The sequence below is a fragment of the Bemisia tabaci genome, chromosome 4 (assembly GCF_918797505.1).
Source record: "Bemisia tabaci chromosome 4, PGI_BMITA_v3".
In the NCBI taxonomy this organism is placed as follows: domain Eukaryota; kingdom Metazoa; phylum Arthropoda; class Insecta; order Hemiptera; family Aleyrodidae; genus Bemisia; species Bemisia tabaci.
In genome coordinates, this window is record NC_092796.1 from 15,273,152 (window position 1) to 15,290,109 (window position 16,958).

General features: G+C 38.3%; 1 protein-coding gene across 1 annotated transcript in view; it reads right to left on the bottom strand.

Moving 5' to 3' along the window:
* LOC109034289 (tectonic-like complex member MKS1) overlaps positions 1 to 16,958 on the bottom strand; it is a 20,088-nt gene continuing 3,130 nt past the window's right edge. Inside the window, exons 3-8 of the mRNA XM_019047341.2 lie at positions 15,319 to 15,560; positions 14,451 to 14,621; positions 11,261 to 11,625; positions 9,162 to 9,412; positions 7,419 to 7,691; positions 1 to 271 (exon numbers count right to left, since the gene is read on the bottom strand). Of these exons, the coding sequence (XP_018902886.2) occupies positions 227 to 271; positions 7,419 to 7,691; positions 9,162 to 9,412; positions 11,261 to 11,625; positions 14,451 to 14,621; positions 15,319 to 15,560 (1,347 nt within the window). The 3' untranslated portion in view covers positions 1 to 226. The remainder of the gene's footprint in view (positions 272 to 7,418; positions 7,692 to 9,161; positions 9,413 to 11,260; positions 11,626 to 14,450; positions 14,622 to 15,318; positions 15,561 to 16,958) is intronic.

The window sequence follows — 16,958 nt, forward strand, 5'->3', positions numbered from 1 at the left end:
GAAGAAGGACTAAAGGGAGGACCCCAGAAAAATTTAAAAATTTTGAGTGTCTCAGGCATTTTAATTTTATTCAGTCAGTTCGCCCTTAACAATACAGTATTTTCTAAATTTGGCACAATAAAACTAGCATAAAGATAGAATTATACGAGTATGAAAAAAAGAAGAAAAAATTGGCCGACACTAAAAATTTCAGTCTTATTGTATTCTTGATAATCGATGATAATTCTTAGTCCTCTTCTCCTGACGATCGACTGTCAACAGTATCAGCGCTCTGGAACAGATATTTAACAAGTGCGTATGAATGGGAGAAGAAAAAGCGGCAGAAAATCAAATCTGAGATTTTATCCCCTGCTCCTTTTTTCCAGACTCCTCTAAAAGTCTCGTCTCCCTGCCGCTTGGGTGCACAGGCGGGCGGTCCCAGCAATTTGGCAACATTGGCTTTCCTCCGTATGAACCTATGTTTTAAATAATCGTATTTTGTCGGATCACCTGGCGCTTCCAATAATCGATACATTTCCATAGGTTTAAACGGAGAAAAAAACGATGTTTGCACATTGCTGGGAAATCGCTTTTTTCGCCAATCGAAGGTACAGGTAACGCACTAATGCGTGCCGTTAAATATTTGAGAATTTGTGCACGGACACAACATTTTACGTGATTTTCCGTGATTAGCACAGTTTTCCCAAAATTCTTTACAGCAAATAGACGATTTTTCCTCCGCAACATTGCCACATCAGCATGCTTTGACGAGTCGCACTCATTGCAAATCGCGTTTTTTGTCGGTCGAAGTTACAGGCAAAGAACTAATGTGCGCCACCGAAGATCTAAAAATCTCTGATGTGAATCTTCAGCATGAGTAAATTTTTAAGCAATGAGGTCTCTACGCGTCAAGCAACGCGCATTTGCCGATACGCCTACTTTTTTGCGCTGCGTTAAAGTCTCTGCATTGATTCCTGCATTTTGCCATCTCTGCGCTCTCTCGTGCGGTTTAGCATGATCGAATTTTCAAAGTGCGGAACCTTAGGAGCATCTTGCTCCAAATGCTCCAGCCGAGTCGAGGGCGAAAATATGCTAGATTTCGTTGCATTACACTGCCCTGCTAAGTCAGAAAGCCGTATGAACATTCAAGAGTTGCCAAATTTCCCTTGATAAAATATGCATATTTGATGACACTCATGCACACTTTTCCTTGACATTTTCAGAAAGTTTAGATCGAATTGCGTACAAAATTCCCTGAAAATTTCGTAAAATAATTATTCACAAACCTCCCAGCAATTTCGGTTTTTCTCGAAGGAAACTTGGCAATGTCTGAGGGCTCACACGGCGTTTTTCCTTAGCACGGTAGCACAGAAGCGAAATCTGCGGAATATTTCCGCTGCTCTCGCTAATACTATCGATACATGTGTTTAAATGTTGATGATTTTATTAAGTCATCTCCAGAATACAGATTTTGGCGCGTATACGTAGTATACCGCCTTTGCGATCGTTTCGAACCCTGCTCGATACAATAACCGAGTCCCTTAGTTCCTTACCGAAAAGTGACTACCGCGAACTTTTGAGATTTTCCAAAGCGTGTAAAAAGTTTATTTATCCATCAATAATTATGATTTAAAGTTGTTTCTCATTCTGGGGGTCGCTAGTTTATGTGCAGTGAATACCAAGAGTCTACGTTACTTGGTTTTTTTCAAAAAAGCCTAAGAATGCGACGCGCTGATTTAAAATATGCATATATAAGCAGAATCAAGCGAATTGATTCGAGGATGGCTGAGCAGGTCGGCACTCTTGGAATGAGAATCTAACTCCTCCGTTTTGTTCAAAACGTTGCTTTGACAGATCTGTAACCTCGGTTATACTTTTCAAAAGTTGGTACCCGTGCTCTGAAAAACCCAAATAAGCCAACTTCGTGTAACTATGGTGTCATTGCCTCGACCGGGCTGTGCTGTGTTGCCAATTGTTGGAGGATAGGTTACTTGCCCGGTGGTGGCTACCGCCACTCATGATAGTGCAATCTGTGTAAGTGCAATCTGTGATGAGCCTCGAGACTCATTAGACCATTAGCTAAACGTGGCTCATACAGGAATCCACTTACCCCTCTCTTCCCCACGCTCCTGATCACTGCGTCGGCGTCTCGACGAACAATAGCTAATGACGGTCGCCAAGCGAGGCCGGGATCCTCAGCCCCTCGCCCAATTACTTACGCTTCATTAACCATTTCACCGTCACGCTACCCAGGTAGCAATAGTAACAGTTCAAAATTGCAATTTCACAACAGTTTTTACACTGTTACTTTTGTGCACTTTTTCATCGAAAAATTTGCTCTAGTACAACAGTTGAAAAACCAACGGAAAAGAGAAGTCCTTTGCGACTATAATCACTGAAAAATTTTTCTTACATACTTAAAAAATACCAGTGGAAAATTTATAATTTAGTCATGTTTTCTGAAAATATAACACAAATTTAACTAGTGTTATACACCGATCGAAAAGGAAACTATTATTGCAATAAAAACATACTTAGATTTGAAATAAAACGACGGTTTAAAATTCTCAATCAAAATCACTTACTTAACAAAACTTTTTTAAAGAAAGGAAAGTAGATTAACATTTTAATAACTAAAAAAAGTTAAAAAAATTATTCTAATTTATTTTTTTTTAAAGTTGATTTCATAAAACACAGAAGTAGACCATTTTGTTTTAAAAAAGCTATTTTACAAAACATAAAGTATTATACTGTACTAATGAGAAAAAATTTAATCTAAATCAATAAAAAGATAAAAAAAAGACAATAAAAAACAAATTTAAATATCTCATTTGTTGCCATATTTTTGCAAAACACATTCTTATAAATAACCATGAAATATTAATTATTATTACATTATTTATTAAACAATATTGGTGAGAAACTATTTTTAAATCATTGTTTCCTGAAAACCGGTGTAGCTTTAATTTTTGTCGAAAAAGAATCCTTATAAAAAACTTTGATAACTATTTATCACTAACAAGGAAAATATAATTTAAATCGATAAAAAGATACAAGTGATAGTGATAAAATGACAGTTTAAATATCTGATTTATTGCAGTTTTTCTGCAAAACATTTTATTTTAAACAGTTGTGAAATATAAATTAGTATTACATTATTTTTTTAAATACCGATTTTAATTTCCGATTGTTTTATTGTAATCGGGGTGTTTCCTTTTATTTCCGATAGAGAGCTCCGATTTATTTTGTTTTTGGATGGGTCGTTTATGGTGCCTGTCTAACCTTTGTGTGTAGTGAAAACATAAAATATATTATTTATATTCTACGACATACGTTTTTTTATCGACGGCTTCTATGTTTGCTTTGTTCGGTGCATATGAGTGGATTTTCTTCTCACATTTTTGATGACCCCCCTGTGGTTAACTGTGCCTAGACAGGGCATGGGCCTATCTATAGCGTTGATTGTAGTGTGGTGTGTCGAGTGTAGTCACATCCCTGCTGCATAGTCTTTGTTGCTCCTCCTTAGAGGAAGTATCGGTGCTCACCCAGGTAGCAAGGTCTGCTATAAAATAATTTTTATTATATCTTCGAAATAACAGTTTTATTGCTATTAAATGAGAGTTTTAATTCCTATTAATATATTATAAAAAAACAATTTATATCGGTTGAAAAGATCGATTAAAGTACTCCCCAGTTACAACAGTTTCAGGCGCTATATTCCTATTTTATGAAGTTAAAAATAACAGTTTAAAATAATTTAATGACATAAATCAACAATGATTAAAGTAGTGAAAAACAAATTTCATTTGGAAAATTTACTGGTGTAAAGCGACACTTGTCTTAAAATAAAAATAAAAAATTTAAATGTTGAATACGAGTTTTGAATTATTCTTGTAAAGTATTAAAAAAAACTTAAAATATCCATAGAAAAACTAATTTCTAATAATAGAACGACTCGTAAAATTGTAGTTTTATTGAAAATTAACAGTGTCAATATATGAAATTTTATTCGTTTTTAATATTTTGTTAAACTGTTATTTTTTGGTTTTAAAAGATCAATTATAGAACTCCCCAGTTTCAGGCCTCATATTTCTATTTTGAACACCGATGACGGTGAGCACCGATACTTCCTCTAAGGAGGAGCAACAAAGACTATGCAGCAGGGATGTGACTACACTCGACACACCACACTACAATCAACGCTATAGATAGGCCCATGCCCTGTCTAGGCACAGTTAACCACAGGGGGGTCATCAAAAATGTGAGAAGAAAATCCACTCATATGCACCGAACAAAGCAAACATAGAAGCCGTCGATAAAAAAACGTATGTCGTAGAATATAAATAATATATTTTATGTTTTCACTACACACAAAGGTTAGACAGGCACCATAAACGACCCATCCAAAAACAAAATAAATCGGAGCTCTCTATCGGAAATAAAAGGAAACACCCCGATTACAATAAAACAATCGGAAATTAAAATCGGTATTTAAAAAAATAATGTAATACTAATTTATATTTCACAACTGTTTAAAATAAAATGTTTTGCAGAAAAACTGCAATAAATCAGATATTTAAACTGTCATTTTATCACTATCACTTGTATCTTTTTATCGATTTAAATTATATTTTCCTTGTTAGTGATAAATAGTTATCAAAGTTTTTTATAAGGATTCTTTTTCGACAAAAATTAAAGCTACACCGGTTTTCAGGAAACAATGATTTAAAAATAGTTTCTCACCAATATTGTTTAATAAATAATGTAATAATAATTAATATTTCATGGTTATTTATAAGAATGTGTTTTGCAAAAATATGGCAACAAATGAGATATTTAAATTTGTTTTTTATTGTCTTTTTTTTATCTTTTTATTGATTTAGATTAAATTTTTCTCATTAGTACAGTATAATACTTTATGTTTTGTAAAATAGCTTTTTTAAAACAAAATGGTCTACTTCTGTGTTTTATGAAATCAACTTTAAAAAAAAATAAATTAGAATAATTTTTTTAACTTTTTTTAGTTATTAAAATGTTAATCTACTTTCCTTTCTTTAAAAAAGTTTTGTTAAGTAAGTGATTTTGATTGAGAATTTTAAACCGTCGTTTTATTTCAAATCTAAGTATGTTTTTATTGCAATAATAGTTTCCTTTTCGATCGGTGTATAACACTAGTTAAATTTGTGTTATATTTTCAGAAAACATGACTAAATTATAAATTTTCCACTGGTATTTTTTAAGTATGTAAGAAAAATTTTTCAGTGATTATAGTCGCAAAGGACTTCTCTTTTCCGTTGGTTTTTCAACTGTTGTACTAGAGCAAATTTTTCGATGAAAAAGTGCACAAAAGTAACAGTGTAAAAACTGTTGTGAAATTGCAATTTTGAACTGTTACTATTGCTACCTGGGCACCGTCATCGGTGTTCAAAATAGAAATATGAGGCCTGAAACTGGGGAGTTCTATAATTGATCTTTTAAAACCAAAAAATAACAGTTTAACAAAATATTAAAAACGAATAAAATTTCATATATTGACACTGTTAATTTTCAATAAAACTACAATTTTACGAGTCGTTCTATTATTAGAAATTAGTATTTCTATGGATATTTTAAGTTTTTTTTAATACTTTACAAGAATAATTCAAAACTCGTATTCAACATTTAAATTTTTTATTTTTATTTTAAGACAAGTGTCGCTTTACACCAGTAAATTTTCCAAATGAAATTTGTTTTTCACTACTTTAATCATTGTTGATTTATGTCATTAAATTATTTTAAACTGTTATTTTTAACTTCATAAAATAGGAATATAGCGCCTGAAACTGTTGTAACTGGGGAGTACTTTAATCGATCTTTTCAACCGATATAAATTGTTTTTTTATAATATATTAATAGGAATTAAAACTCTCATTTAATAGCAATAAAACTGTTATTTCGAAGATATAATAAAAATTATTTTATAGCAGACCTTGCTACCTGGGTAGGATTCGTCCAATTTTAAAAAAAAAATTGTTTCGCGAGTTTTTAGCAATTTTTTCCTTACTTTTCGTTAAAACACGAATTAAAAGAGGTCTCATTCATAAAAATCGGCCAAATAGAAGAGAAGTTACAGTATTCGAAATCCGAAGAAATCAACAAAACTTCTCCAAACAAAAAATAAAATGAAGGGGGGAAAAAAAGAAATGTATAAATTACAATTTAATATGATTGACCTCAGAATGTGACAATCAATTCAATTATAAAAAGGAGAAAAAATTGAGTGAAATTACAAAAAATTAGCCTCTTGCAAGGGGCTTCCATGTATGAGCTTTGACCTGAAGACAAGTAAATCCCGTTATATTATTAAAACGAAATTGACTCCATAGTTTAATGCCTTAGTTTCTTGAATACGATTATTTTAAGCACTCGAAAATTTATACCAGCAATTTTACCCATGGGGTGATTTCCTGAGAGCTGATAATATCACGAATTTCTCATAGAGCCCTTCAAAAATGGCTCGCTTTTTGGGCAGCCGATTCGGCCATCAAACCGGGGTTTAAATGGAAGCTGATAATAACACAAAGCTCTGAGAAAAATTTTGAGATGAGTATAGGAACGGTTTGTAAATTACGAGGAGAGGCGGGCATTCTGTTCAGCATATCGATACATAAGTATTTTCACACGTAGAATTTAATTTTCACGGCAGGGAGTCGACATATTTTGATTGTTTTTATTTTATACGGAAAATTTATGGTTTTTCGGGATTGAAATTACTTACAATTGTTTCATGAAAAATGAATGCACCCAAAATGACTATAGCATTTTGACTTTCACATACGTGCACTCACTAAATTGATTGGTAAATTCAAAGAGTGGGTACATCGACCTGGTATATCAAGTTTCTGCGATTTTTTACGGCAAATCGGTAGATTTTCGGGATGTGGATTGCTTACTTTCAATTCATGAAGGAATAAAGCATGGACATGGTTGAGCTTCTTTGCATGAAAAGACGTTTAAAATAACAAAATCAAGACATATTTAAGACAATTGCATTTATATCGAGTCAATTTCTTTTCAATAATATAACGGGATTTATAATACCGGTGATTTGGGTATTTTAGCCCCAAAATACCTTTAAATCGACTTTATCTTCTAGGAGTTCGACAGAATTTTTCCTTTCTTCGCTTAAATTTTTCCGTAGCACTTTTCTTCAAGAATCTGAAAAGATTTTGCTTGAGGCAGATCAAAAAACTTGAAATTGTTCGAATAGCTTTCTAGATTCTCAATACACGGTCTCGTGAAGGTGCGTCGTTGACCTTGCAGTGTTGGATCGTGAATTCTCTTGTTGTGCTGCTTGCCTTTTTTGAAATCTCTGTAAATGAAAACTAAAGGGGTTAATATGTGCGAGTTAATGACGCGCCTTATCAACACATTGTGTTGGAGTTCACTGCTTGTTTTACCTTCTCGTCATTATAGCTGGAGTTAGAATCCAAATGATGTTCGATGAGCGGCGTTTTTGCCAGGAGCATCCTCTGCCGAGCTTTGTGGAAGGCTTCCAGGACTGCGTTAACGCTGTTCACCAGGGAGGAGCAGCTCATCTGACCCATCAAGTGCTTTGGTTTTCTACTGGTCGACTCAACCGACGATTGGTTTACTTGGTGGACCACGTTGATTTTCAATGTGATGTCTCCGCTCGGCATTGTTTCGAATCCATACTTACTCATGAGAGACCCCTAAAAATGCCGAAATGGAGCATTAGACAAGGTACGAATTTCAGCATTCTGATTCATGTTTCTTCACCAAAATTTCACGTAAAACACGATGCGCACAACGAAAAATACCGAAATCAACTCCTTACGAAGATATTTAATGATTCTTGATGCGTAAATTCAAACCACCCGCTCATGAAAACTCAATACTCTACGTGATTCAAATCGCGTGCTAAACGTTATCATGACAGTATCTGCGATTTAAAAATGTGGCAACCTCAATTTTGACGCTTTGGCTCAGCTATAGCAACTTGCTCATAGTTTGAACAACACCTGGTGGGAAATGAACATCGCTCAATTGAGAAGTTTGCTGAAACCGTTGTAGTGCACGATTTGACTCACGTAGAGCTTTGAGTTTCTTGTGAGCGGGCAGTTCAAATTCCTCGTACCCAATGTGAAATAAAAACGTTGATATCTTCGTTAGGAGTTAGTTTCAGTAATATCCATTGCGCTAATCTTGTTCTACGTGAAATTCTGGTTAAGAAACATTTATCAGATTGCTTAAATTCGTACCTTGTCTAGTGGTCCATTACCTAATTTTATGGGAAAGTTGCGCACATTACAGAATAGAATGAAGAGCAATGAGTGAAAAATATATGAGGGGCTTGGAGGACAAGGCACATAAATGCAGTTTTTGAAAAAATTGAAATGTCAATGATTTCAAGTAAAACTAGTCCGAATACGCATATATTGTGAAAAATTAGCTCCCAAATTCCAATTTTTAAGCATCAAAAAGTCAGTTTGAACTTATTTTCCGCCATAAGAATCCATGTAATTTCGAAACTTCAAACGCGTTTTCCTCGAGATAGCCAAAACTGCACTTATGCGCCTTTCCTCCAAGCCACTCATATGTGGTATTTAAATTTGAGTCATAAAGTAGCGTTTTTTTTGTTTGCTTTTAGCCTCCTTTCCCCTCGCAGGTCGGGTCCACATCCCTACTATTTTCACTACTTTGCAATACTTGGACACTATTGGAACGCTACGCCGCGATTAGGACGTGCGATACAGTGATACGTCAGCGTAGATGAAATTGCATAGCCCCCAATTTAAGGGTGGATCTGTTTTACGCCTGTAACCTCAGTCTTCAGTGAACTATGATGGTTTGATACCGTGTATGAGTAAATAATTATAAGACCTGCCCAAACGCTAAATTGCTGCAACCAAAATTAAATAAATTACTAATTAGATACCTAATAAGTTACTTAAAGTCCGGAAAAATAATTAAGCAAGGAAAGTTTGAAACTTTTAAATTTTTAGCGATTGTATTCTTAAATTAAGTGTACTTTCCTTGTTATTTAGCCTTAGTTTCATCATCATTTAAGTTTGATGGATAATACGGTAGATAAAACGGTGCAGAGCTGCAGAGTTCGTAGCGTTTTGTTAAAGTAGTTATAAAGGACACTTAAGTACACCAGCTATTTACAAATGACTCACCGCAAATGGTTCCGGAATGCCAGAATAAGTGATGTGGGCGAGCTGCTTATTTGCCCCGATGAAAAAGTACTTGAGCTTTTCTTTGATACTGGTGGGAGCTGGACGCCACGTGTTGAGGGTGACGAAGTGCATGCCTGGACTCTGAGTAATGTGAGTGTTGCCGTAACCCAAGACACGGTATCTTCCCCAGCTATCCAGACTGCAGACCTCCAGGTACAGGATCGGATGACAAATGCTGTACTCCGTGCATTCTGAGAGGACGATTAGAAATACGAAGAAGAACTTAAGCCTCGAAAAGTAATGCTCAGCGGGCCGATTATTGAAACTGATAGACAAAGCTATAGACAAAGACGACAAAAGTGATTTGGAGGGATCCTATTGGTGGAAGCGGGTGATGGCAATGGACATAGGAGGTAGGTAATGGACTGACTAACGGCAACCCACCAAAGACCCGACAGTTAGTCCATCATTTTCTTCCTTAGTCTATAAGAACCAACCATGTCAACCAATAGGATTGCTCTATACTCCCTGTGTCTTCTTTGTCTATCGCTTTGTCTATCAGTTTCAATAATCGGCCCGCTGGTCAGTTTTGAGAGTCACGATGAGAGAAATGAACGTTCAAATCGGGAGTTGCCGTATTAAGAATCAGAGTGTGAGGGGGAGGGGGATTTGCAGAAGAAAAAGGCACAGGGTACTGTAACCAGGGCAGGGTGCTGTGAAACCGGGTCAAAAGGGCGAGGGAACGCTGGAGAGTTGGCAAATTTTCGGGGGGTGGGGGGGGGGGGGGCAGTGAGTTACGGCCTTTACGAAACCTAGGTCCTGCCTTTGAAGGCGTGATATCCAATAGTAGCGTAGCTTTAGGCACCTACAATACCGAGGCCGCGGCGTAGTCGAGAAAATTTTAACCCGTCCTCCACCCCCCCTCCCCCCTCCCAATCTTAAAATTGAATCTCTTTTTTGTTGTAAATGAAAGTCAAGTCATTTAAATGTTTTGAAATTGCAGTGTACTGCTTATTTTTGGATGCATACTCAAGATTGATAGGACGTCTTCCTTCCCCTATTCAGCAAACGTGACCGTAGGGGAGGGGGAGAGTTCCTTGATGTGAGGGCTCACTCTGCCGACTGCCGTGCTATGGAAGAACGCCGTATGAACCTCCAGGCGTTGCCAAGTTTCCTTTGATGAAATACGAATTTATCGGGAAAAATTTAAATATTTTTCTTCCAATTTTTTAGACAATTTTTTTCGTGATTTAATCCAAGATATCTGAAAATGTCCAGGAAAAATATGCATAACCTTCCTCAAAAATACGCATTTTATCAGGGGCAATTTGGCAACTCTCGAATGTTCATGCGGTGTTCCTCCTTAGTACGGTAGCACAGCTTCCGGCTTTCGCGTGGCACCTCGGACCCCCCCCCCCCCCCCCACCTGATTCCGTCTACGTCACATTGATATTTTTCGATTGAAATCAATAGACAAAGCTGTAGACAAAGAAGACAAATGGGATACGGAGGGATCCTATTGGTGGAGGCGGGTGATTATAATTGCAATGGACAAAGGAGGTAGGTAATAGACTAACTAACGACAACCCACGAGAAACCCCATAGCTAGTCCATCAATTCCTCTCTTAGTCCATAAGAACCGTCCACTTCAACCAATTGGATTCCTCCATACTCCCTGTGTCTTCTTTACCTATAGCTTTGTCTATAAGTTTATATAATCAGCCCGCTGGTCTGCTCGAGGCTGTGGGTCTAAACTTATCACAGAGTACATAGAGTCGTAATGTAAGTGGGAGAGATGGCGCCACTTTTGAGCATTTTCTATGTCCCGAATTCCGAGACTCCTGTGTGACGCCGGGTCACTTTTTCGATACATAATCGATTGTTTGCGATACACGGGTACCCGGCCATCCGATGACAACAACAACAACAACAACAAAGGAGATAGGAATTACCACGTATTCCACACCGCCATTTTGGATCGAAAATGTATCGAAAAAGCGACCCGAACTCGGCGCACACCGGGCTCGGAATTCGTCGAGCAGAACATGGCGCCAGCTCTCCCATTTACATTACGACTCTATGTACTCTATGAAACTTACCGGCAGGGTCGATTTCGAGGGCGGCGAAGTCGAGGACGAGCTTGAGCTCGAGGAGGTGGGAGAAGACGGCTCGGCCGTTGGCGGCGTGGCAGAGGTGGGTGGCGCCATGGAGGGCCTCGGGTTCGGGGGTCCGCCAGCCGGGGGGCAGGTGGACGGAGTAGAAGGCGAAGACGGGGTCGCAGTCGAAGCGGGCTGCCGTCCCGAGCTCGACGAAGACGAAGCACTCGAGGGTGCTCCGCTCCGGGACCTCGAACTCCATCGTCGGGTCCACCGTCGGCCCAAGTTGCCGGGGGCGCATCGACAGCAGCTTCTGCGATAGCCGTTGGTGATCCAAAGACGTCTCGCTCACGTTCTGGACCCAGTACCTGACGTGCAGAAGAATTCACGGGAGATAAGTGTGTTGCTCACGCTGCCGTGCTATGAGCCGATTCGGATTGTAAGACCTCTGGTCAGGTGCTTGGCAAAATGGTGGTGGTTTGAGCTGACCAGACTTGACCAGAGGTAGGTGTGTACGACTCCTGGTTTTTTTCAGGTCAAGTCTCGGTCTGCCTTTGTTCTCTCTCGCAAACCAGTATTTAGGCTGATTGGCAGATTGACTGCTGGTTAGAGTCTGACCACTGGTTTGGTGACAGGAGGTTCACAAGAGATCTTACAAACGGTCCTAATAACTGAAAACGCCGTTGGCTATTCGGACGTTCACTTTTAATACCGTTAGGGGACTACACAAGTTGAAATTCTTTAAAAAATTATTTAAAAACACAAAGATAAAACACACTCACTTGCGTAAAATTGTATAAAATAATAACCGGGACGCGTTTCGGGAGCTTAGCTCCCATCCTCAGCCGCGACTGAAGGTGTTTGTTTACCTCGCAGCTCATTCCGCCAATTTGCCGGGTTGTCATGTTTGTCGTCGATAAATTTGAACAACACATTCGTGGCGCCCGACTCGTCAAAATTGAAATTGTTGTTCCGCTTTTTGTAAATGAAAATATTCTCCCATACATCTAACATCTCATCATCTAAGATGATGAGGTGTTGGTGTCGTTTGACGTGAAATCGTTATTTCCCAGTGTGCCAGTGGATAAAGCACTTCAGCTGTTGAGCAAGTGGTTAAAAAATAGTGGTTTAATGAAGCAAAAAGTAAAAGAGTTTTTAAGATTGACAGAAATTTGTACCAGTCAAACAGCGTTCAGATTTAACAACAAAATGTACAGACAAGTAAGTGGCCTATTCATGGGGAACCCGATCTCACCATTTTTGTCGGACTTGTTTATGAGTAACTTGGAAATCGAGAGGATAGTTTTTCGGCCAGATATGTTTTTGTTATGGCGTAGGTACGTTGATGATGTACTATCCAAAATAAAGAAAGGGCAGCAAACCTTGGCCTTAGAGTATTTAAACCACCTCGAGGAATCTATTGAATTCACAATAGAAGAAGAAAAAGACCAAAAATTACCGTTTCTTGACCTTTTATTGGATAGATCAAATAATAAGATCGAGTTCGACATTTACAGAAAACCTACTGATACAGGGAATTATATCAAAGGTAATGCACACAACCCTAAAGTTCATAAAACAGCAGCGTTTAGGAGCATGGCATACCGTATGATGAAAATTCCTCTCAGTGATGAGAACAGAAAGAGAGAAGAAAACAACATCATCAGTATTGCCAAGAAAAATCATTTCCAGGAGGAGGAAATCAGGCAAGTCATAAACAAGGTGAAAAGGAAAGTGAGGATGAACAACTTGACGACTTTGAAAGGAGAAACCAAAGATAAAAGGTATAGAAAATTTACTTTCCATCCCAAATGGGGTCCAAAATTCAAAAAAGTTTTTCAAAAATTGGACATTGAGCTAAGCTTCACAAACAATCACAATTTAATGAACAGATTTAGCAAGAAAATAGAAACAACAGAAAAAGATGACTCTGCAAAACCTGGGATATATGAAATCAACTGTAACACTTGCCACAAATGTTACGTGGGCCAAACGAAAAGATCATTGAAAATCAGGGGCCAAGAGCATGTGAGGAATATGAAAAACAGAGAAATCACACGCTCGGCGGTGGCACACCATTTTTGGTCCACAGGACACAATATTAATTTTGAACCCAGGCTCCTCAAGGAAGTAAAGGAGCAAAAACTGTTAGATGTATGGGAGAATATTTTCATTTACAAAAAGCGGAACAACAATTTCAATTTTGACGAGTCGGGCGCCACGAATGTGTTGTTCAAATTTATCGACGACAAACATGACAACCCGGCAAATTGGCGGAATGAGCTGCGAGGTAAACAAACACCTTCAGTCGCGGCTGAGGATGGGAGCTAAGCTCCCGAAACGCGTCCCGGTTATTATTTTATACAATTTTACGCAAGTGAGTGTGTTTTATCTTTGTGTTTTTAAATAATTTATTCGGACGTTGCCAAATTTCCTCCAAATTATGAATGTTTTTCCTTGAAACTTCCAGACTTATTAGATCAAATTACGAACGATTTCCCTGAAAAATCGGAAGAAAATCAATCACGAATTTTCAGGAAAATTCGTAATTTGTCGAAGGACATTTTGCAACGCCTGATGACTTATACGGCGTTCTTCTATTGCTCGGCAGTACGGTGGTTTTTCATCTTCATCTTTAAAAGTGTTAGTACGTCCCGGGTACATCGCTAATCGAAAGCGACAGCATGACAAGCGAAGCGACACCTCACTTGCAGCATAGAGAGGAGCGGTGCGAGTTCACACATCGTGCCATCGCGCCTTCAATTTTGCGCATGCAACACGGACATCCATCAAGTACGAATAGTTGTATCGCTGCGCCGTAATCAAAGCACGTTCTCTCCTTTGCTACATTTCCGTGACACGTGAATGGCACGCTGGATACAATATTACAAATGAACCGCGTTTAGCAGAAAGGAACCAAGCCATATCAGCTATTGCCAAAGTTAACTGGGCAATTTTATTGTATTCGGGAGAAAATTTGTGCGGATTCCTTTGAAAACCTCAAGGAATTTGCTTCGCACTATGGAGAAAACTCACAGGAAGCACGAAAGTCCGCACAATCGTTTTTGAACATTTATGAAATTGGACAAACTTCAAGCTTAAAGTTATCCGAATTATTATTGGTGCCCTCTTAATCCTTCCGTAAAGATAGATTTGGGCAAAGAAAAAAATGAAAGTTCAACTTGGCCTTCACCTGTATTCGATGTTCATCAAATCGTGCGAGAGTTTAATGCTGTAGCCATTATTCGATGTGTCAGGTAGGAAATCCGGCAGGATGATCAAAGTACCCAGCAATGGCTGCCATTGTAAGCTCACCAAAATATATTGATAATCGGCCGGAGTATAAAGGAGGTTTTCAACCTCTCTGCAAAACAGAAAATCGACGGTTTTATAATAATGATTTTTACAAACTGACGGAACTTGGTTGTCCAGTCGTCATAGACTGTGTAACGTCATTTCCTGTAATCATATTGGGAAATATCGCTCCTTGAATCGGAAGGAATATTCCCTGCGAAAACATTGCGGTTTTTTTTTTTTTTTTTTTTTTTTTTTTTTTAATGTCCTCTAAAACAATTGGAAACTTCTTTACTTCTCAATCGATCAGTATGTCTGTTTTTATAATATAAAGCATAGACGGAACCAGCGAAGGAGGTGGATTTGCCCTCGTCCGCCCGAAAAAAGGAGGAAGAAAGAAAGAAGGGAGGAACAGAGGAAAGAAGAAGGATAGAGGAAGGAGAGAAGAGGGAAATAAGAAAGAAGGAAGGAGAGAAGAAGAAACGGCACTTATATTTGGTGATTATCCGAGACAAAAGTTACTCACAGTACATAACAAATGTTTCAAAACTTCCAAAAATGTCTGGGAAAAGCCTCCCCCCTCCCCCCGTTTGAAGTTTCTTGGTCCACTTATGAATTAGAGTCAAATGAAACAATGATTCAATTTGTGGAAATCCAGAGTTCCTCCCATTAAGTCAAAAACGATTTACGTTAGAAAGATCCCTTAGATGGCAGTATAGTATCTTAAGTTTACGATGACTTGGATCGCTCTGAACTTAGTGGCTTACTTGTCATTGTTCTGGCTGAGATCTGCGAGGATGTACATGGTTTCTGTGGGAGTGGCGATGAGTCGATTCCGAAGTTGGGTATCCTTGGAAGGGTTGTAGTCGACGATGGAAGATAGGCGGCGAAAAGGGTCTCTGAACCGCCGTCGAAAGCTCATCGGGCACTTGGTCTGCACGCACTTCATGTCCCTGCTCAGTTTCGTAGACTGGAGCCTCGAATCGTCCACGAATAAGTCTCTATCAAACTAAGCCAATAATCGAAACAGACAACTCAGCAGAATTAATGCAAATCAGGTCTTAGATCCTCCTATTTTCCAATAGAGCAGGTTGTAATTCATCGAGATTACCAGGGGCGGATTGGCAGGCGGGAATACCGGGAAAAATCCCGGTGGGCCGATTGGTACTTTGGGCCGCTTTAAAATAAACTTATATTACTACTACTTTCTTTCTTTCTTAAAACTTAACCTTCCCCCTCAACCCTTTTGTATTTTCACTGACGTAACCTTGATTTCCATGTGAACACACAGAGGTGTAAATGGCCGTAGATGCTAAAGCACCGCTTTAAAATAAACTTATCTTACTACTACTAATTTCTTTCATTTTTCCTTTTTTTATCTCCATAGTCTAAAAGTATGTGGAGAAATGGGATGAAATCTTAAAGAACTGTCACTTTCTCATAAAATAGGGTGAGGCTCCACGGGCCTCCATTGTTCCACGGGGCTGCTTTATGCTCCACGGTCGCAGCCAACTTTGCAAATATTTTGTGACTCTAATTGCGTATGTTCGCGCTTAAAAATGGCTTCTTGAGATGCTAATTTTTCAAAATTTTCCGCCCTCATTTGGTTTGTGGGCCGGCTTGGCAGTACATTTCCCGGTGACTTTTTTCGTCCCAGTCCGCCCCTGGAGATTACGTGCAAAAGTTATCGGTACTGGGTCGGCGTGTTTTATATGTTGCCTATCAACTAATTGAAGGGGTTCCTCCTATTGTAAGATATTGTAGTAAAATTTAAAATAGTGGCTACTTTTCTTAGCATTGCAAATTACTTACGTTTCCGATACATCGAATAGACATTCGTTTTATTGATGGTCTGAGGTCGATATTTATTGGCCAAATGTTGTAAAAAAATGCAATCTAACGGTGAAAAATTGCATTAAATTTTCATTCAACTTCATTCAACTGCATTAAATTTCATATTTATTTCAATAATTTCGTTGCGCTGTACCACTTGAGAAGTGTAATTATTATTGAGAATCAGGTTCCGGATTCCTTAGATACTTTTACGTTCAGAAAAGAAATATTATTGCCCCCCCCCCCCCCATAAAATCACTGAATGCCACCATCAACAAAACAGTAATATTTGCGCACAAATAATCAAAATTGAGAGGCTCGGGGGACCAGGGCCGGATTAAGGGGGTGGCCACATGGGCTACGGCCCATGGCGGCAAATTTAGGGAGCGGCAAATTTTGCAATTTTTTTTAAAATATAGGTATAAAAAAATCGGATTCAGAAAAAATAATACAAACGTGAAAAGCGTCTTTCGGTTTTCGGTGACACAAGAAAACACGCAATTTGGCATGGAGCGACGCGGCGCAGAGAGCAATAATGATGAGGACTTGAGATGAAAAGGAGAAATCCTCAGCG